The following is a 6793-nucleotide window of genomic DNA, read 5'->3' as shown; positions in this document are numbered from 1 at the left end:
CTGACATTTAGGCTTCATTGAACCTAATTAGTGTCATTAGGATGTGACAGCATCATTTCCTTCTGTTAAAAGACTGACTTCTGTTGCTCTTTAGTCAGTGGGCTCAGGAAGATCAGAAAATATTAACTTTCAAGAAAAGACAAGCTGTTGCTTTTCTGTTTCACAGAATAAAGTGACTCATGCTCTTAAAGAGCATCTAGAAACTGGACCGACTCCATCACTGGACCTCATCTTGTTTTAATAAGAATTCTCTTATATAACTTTTGGCTGCAGCTCTGCGCTCAAACGCACCGGATGAACTTGAGCAGCTGACCGGGAAACAGTTGATCTACGCGGGCTAAATTTATCCTCTGTTGACGGGCTCAGGTCGGCTGGAAGGAGACGCGTTTATTATTAAGACCCCGCGGTTATCAGCCAGTCGAGTTTGTCACCTGTAATTGCGGCCGGTAATTGTGTCAGAGAGTCCGGACTGTGTTTCTCCTGGATCAGTGCGGTAACCGGGCGGTGACGATGGCTGAGCCCGCGGGAAAGAGGTTAAAGAGCAGCCTTCCGCTGTGCAGAGCGCACCGGAGCTCCGCGGGCAGCCGGGCCAGACACAACCTGCCGGCCGCCGTGGAGGAGGCTCTGTGCGGGGTGAGCAGCCTGCTGTGGGACGGAGCGTACCGGCTGCAGGCTCTGGTAGGAGACACAAGCATCCAGCATGGAGGTCTGCTCTGTGTGACTGACAGATCTACTGCCGTTAATGACAGTATATAAAGTCGTTCAAATGAGCTCAACCTTAAACATCTACAGCAGTAAAATGCAACATACTCATTAATGCAGCAATAATATTTATCCAGAAACATCCGATATAATAGAAAAACACTGACCGTGAAGGTTTTACTGCACTATGAGTTCTTTTGATGCTTTACATAATTTACTTAATAAGGTTTTGAATGCATACTTGCAGCGGAGTTTTTCATAAGAGTGGTATTACTACTTCTTAAGTAAAGGATCTGAATACTTCTTCCACCACTGGACATCTTGAGGACACGGACGTCGTGTCCTCTGTATTTGGTCTGGGAGTTTGGGGGTTTTAGAAATTTGGAGGAAATGAGAAATACAAAATGTTTGTCAAAAAATGTCATATTAATATCAAACACAAACAGCCTTCCACAATGTCACTATAAGGCAGTAATACAAGACAAAGAAAAATCAAACATTAAAATACAGTAAGTAAATTAAAAACACAGCATAAGACTGAGTTCAGATTTAGATTAGTAATATTAGTTTTAATGCCACAAGAGAAGGTACACTTTAAAGGCACAACCTTCATCCATTTTTACTATTGTACATAAAGTATGAGAAATTCCCATAAGAATTAAAGATATTAGAAAGTGAAATAAGGCCACATTAAACTCTTTATTGAGTACCATAAATATTCAGCGATCATTAAATACTCCATCTGACAGTATAAACTACACTTGATGAGCAGCAGCAGGTATATGGCTAAGAGTCCCTCTCCATTATGATAGTGATATATGAATGAGAGTGACCACCTCCCTGTAGTGAGGAACATGTCCAGGCTTGAGCCGTTGACATGTGCACAGTGGATTGTGGGATACGTCAGGCGAGAAAAGGCTGTAGCTTGTCTACCTGTTATGTTTTATTCAGTCTTGAAATGCCAAATTCAAAAGGAGGCAGAACCTGCGGTGAAGCCAGTGTTTGCTTTTAGAGCCCAGAAAATGTGTTTTCATGTGTGAGAAACTTACATGTTTTCTTGTATAGCAAATGTAAAGCCTTGGTTTTATCTCCCGCAGGCCAGTGTGTTTGAGCGGGACGATGTCGCTCTGCCCCGCGTCGCTTCTTTCTTCCACCAGGAGGTGCTGAAGCAGGAGGAGGAGGCCGAGGCCATGCTGGGCTACCTGGCTGAGAGGGGGGGTAACTTCTGCGGCAAAGACATCCAGGTAAAATCTGTCAGGAAGCTTCTTCTTTTAACCAACATTTTTTATACTTCATTGTTTGTTTACTGTTGTAATTCCTCTTTACTCTTTGAGTTTATGTTTGAACACGTTGTTTTCTTCGTAAAACACTTTCCGTGACACCAACATCTAGAATGGGTCAAGTGTCACAATAGCTTGTAATCACTCAAACCATTTTACATGAGGTGTTTTCAACATTATGGTGCTTAAAGTTATGATCCCTAATATTTCAGTCCTGGTTGGTTTTGTGATACCTGTGGTTACCGTGGTAACAGTTATAATACTACAGCAAACATTCATTGAGCAGCTACTTTGTGTGAAGTGCAAACTCATGTTTTGATGAAAAATCGCGGTTAGCACCAACCTCAATGACAAACAGGATGCATTTCCTGTAGCTTCAAAATAAAAGCCACTCTATGTTTGTACAGTTGAAAATGTTGGCGATAATCGTATCAAAAGTGGGGTCTGATATCATGAAAATCTGGAGGATTATAACTTTAATGTAACTACAACAAACAGAATTTTTATGGCACAACATAACTTGTCTTTACAGACCAGTGGGGGAAGAAATATTCAGATCCTTCTCTTGAGTCAAAGCTGCAGTGTCAGAGTGTAAAAATACTTTGTCATAAGTAAAATTCCTGCATTCAAACATGTAAAGGAAAAAGTATGCAGGTATTATCAGCAAAATGTACCTGTTATGTATCAAAAGTACATGCAGAATTATGCAGAATGGCCCCTTTCACTGTGTTGTATTACTGGATTATGTTGTTAATACTTTATTTATTGTTGGGTTGTAATCTACAACAGTGCATCATATATTTAAGTTTATGTTTTGTGAAACTGAAAAGTAACCAGTAATACAGATAAATGTAGTGGAGTAAAAGTACAATATTTCCTTCTGTAGTAGAGGTATAAGTAAGTACAAGTTTGTCAAAATTGAGCTGCAGTACTTTAAATGTACTTTGTTACTTTCCTCCACTGTCACACAGAAGTCAGTCAGAGGTCAGGGTCAAGAGCATTTGTTGCCCAAAGACACTTCAGCAGGGTGGGGGGAGGGTTGTTGCTCCTCTGGTTGATTCCTTGTGGGTCCTGAGGGGCCTTTAGAAGATCTAGTATGAAGAGTTGATTTGTGGGTCCATTTTGAAACTAAATTTATGATCTGAACTTTATCTGTGAGACAGAGAAGCTTCACTCTGTAACAGCGTTCTCGTTTTACTCTGCCAGCGACCTCGCGTTCCTCCCAAAAAGGATTTATTTTTCCTCCTGGGCTATCCTTCATTTTGTCAGAGCAGGTGTCTTCTCTATCTCCCTGTGTTACTGTTTTTCCAACAGGCAGAGATCTCATTTTGGAACGAAGCTCTTCATTTGGACCAGGCATTAGTGATAGGAGGCGGGGGGGTGGGGGGTGGTTTAAGATACCAAGATACCAAGAGGCTGGAGAAGGAGGGAGGGAGGTTAAACCCCTAGAGACCTGCCCCTGGCTCTGGCCTAAAGCCGGTCAGGGTGTAGATTTCCCCCCCCTGAGTTCCGGAAAATTGGCGAGATTAATGCTGCGGCAGAGGGACGGTGGTGCTGATGGCGTTTCCAGATGGCCATCGACATCGGCGGCAGTGGCGTTGGCGCGTCGCAGTGTGGCCTCCGACCGCCGACCTGGGTTTATGAGTCGTGTTAAATCGTTTCAGGTCTGAGACCCGGGCCCAGTCAGCAGCAGTTTGGGACACCTTGTTATCCTTCCCTCAAGTGCCGTGTACCTCAACGAGTCCTTTACCGCTCACTTCAGTTTGATTTAGTTTCTGTGGGTTGTGGACGATTTTGTTTGTAAGATTGTTTTAAAGTAAACCCAGAACATGTCACCCCGTCTTATACTGCTTCAAATACAACATGGAGAAGGACTTTTGTCTGTCACAAACGAGCATGGTGACGTAGCGACTACTTGCGGGGCTCGTCGGCGACCTACTGTGGTTGGAGAGCTAACTGGTAGTATGCTAGCCAGCTGGAAACATGCTAAATGCTAGCCATCATCAATCGCTCGCCAAGCTAGCTGGTCGCTAACCAGACAATAACTAAAAAGACAGTTTGTTTTTGTGCAATTCACTGCTCACGACTGACTGCATCTCTTTGAGCAGTTTATATACAATTTAATGGTGCAACACATTTAATGATAGCTTCCTTTTATTTTCCCAGTCCCCCAAAGTTCATTAAAATAAATTAATAAAAAGCATATAAGTAAATCCATAGATCGCAGCGTTTCCACTGCTGGTCTGTCTGTTCAGTTGAGGACTACTGATTCAGTCAGTGATGGGTTTATTTGTTCAGGTTCAGACTAAACACTTTAGTGTTACAGACCTACAGACCGGTGACCATCCTGCTACCAGCGGGTCTAGTTTTGGTGGTGGTGGCTTCGCTGTAGTTTACTGCTCAGAAAAAAGAATTACTGTACTCTGAAAGTCCTGCCACTCATGCTGTTTGTATGTGTTTTTGATATTCAGAAGCCGGGCTGTGAGGCAGTCTGTGCGGTGTTACAGGCTCTGGAGCTGCTGCTGCTCCAGCTGAAGGAGGAAGTTGCCGTCCTGGTCGAGCTGAGCCAGCTGGCCCGCAACCACGGAGACCCGCACACCGCCAGCGTCGTGAAGAGTCACTTCCTAACGCCGCGGGTGGACCGCCTCAAACTGCTGGGAGACCTGCTCAGCAGCGCCCGCAGGGTGGGCTGCACCAACGACCAGACGGGGGGGTTCGGGGAGTACATCCTGAATGAACTGCAGGAGGAGCTGACCAAATGATTGATCTGCTTCAGTCTTGATATGAGATTGGAAATGAGAGAACAAAAGTATGATTTTCTCTGTGAAAGATAAAAATTTGATTTTCTCCGAAGGACCAGGGTGACATTAGCCTTCTTTCCCATAGTAAAGGTAGATATTACTGTCATCTCTCCGCCTCCAGAGATATGTCCAGGATGCGGTTAGCCTAGGTTAGCACAAAGACTGGAAGCAGAGGTAAACTGCATCAAAAGAGAAGAAAAAACCTTCCAGCAGCTCCGAAGCTGTCTGATTTCTGAAATATTTAAAGGTCTCCATTAAATATTCTAATTTTAATGTCCCCCATGAATTGCCATTCAAAGCACTGTCAAATCTAGCTGTATAATTATGAATAGTCACTGTGAGTGGAGAAGCACTTTTTAACAAACAGGAAATTCAGTTAAAGGGAAAGCGATGCTGTCCAGGCTGAGTTTAGCCTAGCTTAGCACAAAAACTGAAAGCAGGAGGAAAGTGCTAGCCGAGCTCTATTAAAATAGTAGAATGCACCTTCATTAGCCATTATTAGCCTACTACATAAGGGAATAATGGAAGGGTCACTGTGAATGTAGAAACATTTTTGATAAACAGGAAATTATGTTAAAGCGAATGAGGCCTTCCAGGTCGTGCTTAGCACAAAGACTGAAAACTTAGCTTAGCTCCATCAAAAGAAATAAAATCCACCTTGCGACATCTCCAAAGCTGTCTGATTGACATGTTGCATCTTGTTAGCTAACAAGCTGTTCACCAGTCCGTCCTGTAGTCGGCTGGGTTCAGCTGACAGCGTTAGCACAGAGCTCAGATCTGACAAATGGCCACAAATGGCTCGAATGCTAACTGCTGTTAATGTCTCGTTTTTGAATTTCATTGTTTAATAAACAAGATACAACATGTAAATGAGAAACCTAGAACTTTTTCCAAAAAGCTCATGTAATGTGAAAATCCCTGTAAGATTTTTTTATCAAAATTATATTTTTGGGACCTTCCTTTGAGGAATTTAAACATGTTTCTCTATAAAACTTTTTTTTCAATACAAATCTGTGCAGGTTTTACCATAATATGTGGTTCTCTTGTCTGACTGAAGTGTGAATAATCAATAACCCGCCCCATATAGACCAGCAAGGACACTTAGTGTTTGGTTGACTAAATACTTTTTTTAAACTATGAATGATTTCTTAAAGTACATGATGCCAGTTGTAAATGTACGCTTTATACAAGTATACATTTTCCCACCAGTGAACTTGTGTATTCCAACGTATAAAAGTAATTAAAATTTGTCTATTATTTATTCTCCATGTGTTTCAGTATTTAGTCATATATTCTTGTTTTGTGACTTTGTATTGGTCAGACAAAGCTCCACTGTGAAGGGACAAAGGAGTAGCCATTGTATGAAATAGTTTGTCCATTGTTTGTTTCTTTGCGAATAGTTACTGCTGATGTTTGTTTTTTTGCGATTCTGTACAACACAAGTTTGGATTTATTGTGCACTATATAATAAAGTTGAAGTTTTGCAGCAATTTCCTCCCTCTGAGCACTCTGAAAAATAATATATGGGTCAAAATCAGTGATTTTAAAGAATAATTCTGCTTTTTTGACCATTACAGGTCAATTTACCTACACTGCATAATTTTACACTTTAACTTCTAGATGTTTCAGTTTAAGTGTGTTTAACTCATTTAATAGCAGTACAAATACATTAACAACTTGTATTTAGTTGTTGCAGAGGGGTTAGGTCCTGTATTAAAAGACCTCTCAATCATTTTTGGAGTGATAGTGATAATCCCTTGAGTAGAGGGTTTGAATATTTTCTCAAACACTTAAAGCATCCACAGAGTACAGCTTCTAACCATCTGTCACGTTTGACTGGCAGAGGTTGATGGGTAGTTAGTTCACAGCCTTCAAGACTAAGCTCAGGGCAAATATAGGTAAACTACTGCAGTAGACCGGCGGGACAGTGTGCTGCAGGATCCGCTCTGCAGCGCCCTCCAGCTGCAGCACATGTGTACCGCAGCTGCACAGCACTGATGAGAAACTGCT

The 6793-nt window shown here is 42.1% G+C and overlaps 1 protein-coding gene across 1 annotated transcript; it reads left to right on the top strand.

Annotated features, from left to right (window-relative positions):
* Positions 1–394: 394 nt before the first annotated feature.
* LOC139287156 (ferritin, heavy subunit) lies at positions 395–4744 on the top strand. Its single transcript, XM_070908147.1, has 3 exons — positions 395–678; positions 1800–1946; positions 4454–4744. The coding sequence occupies exons 1-3, from the start codon at positions 511–513 to the stop codon at positions 4742–4744; spliced, it is 606 nt and encodes a 201-aa protein (XP_070764248.1). The 5' UTR covers positions 395–510.
* The last annotated feature ends 2049 nt before the right edge of the window (positions 4745–6793 follow it).

This window comes from Enoplosus armatus, chromosome 6 (genome assembly GCF_043641665.1).
Source record: "Enoplosus armatus isolate fEnoArm2 chromosome 6, fEnoArm2.hap1, whole genome shotgun sequence".
Taxonomy (NCBI): domain Eukaryota; kingdom Metazoa; phylum Chordata; class Actinopteri; order Centrarchiformes; family Enoplosidae; genus Enoplosus; species Enoplosus armatus.
The sequence above is the reverse complement of the archived record's forward strand: the minus strand, read 5'-3'. Positions and strand labels throughout refer to the sequence as shown.

Bases quoted from the DNA above. Each gene is read 5' to 3' on its own strand.
- LOC139287156 (XM_070908147.1), top strand. From the start codon at position 511: ATGGCTGAGCCCGCGGGAAAGAGGTTAAAGAGCAGCCTTCCGCTGTGC. The intron at 679-1,799 runs GTAGGAGACACA...TATCTCCCGCAG, and splicing joins CGTACCGGCTGCAGGCTCTG to GCCAGTGTGTTTGAGCGGGA. The intron at 1,947-4,453 runs GTAAAATCTGTC...TTTGATATTCAG, and splicing joins TCTGCGGCAAAGACATCCAG to AAGCCGGGCTGTGAGGCAGT.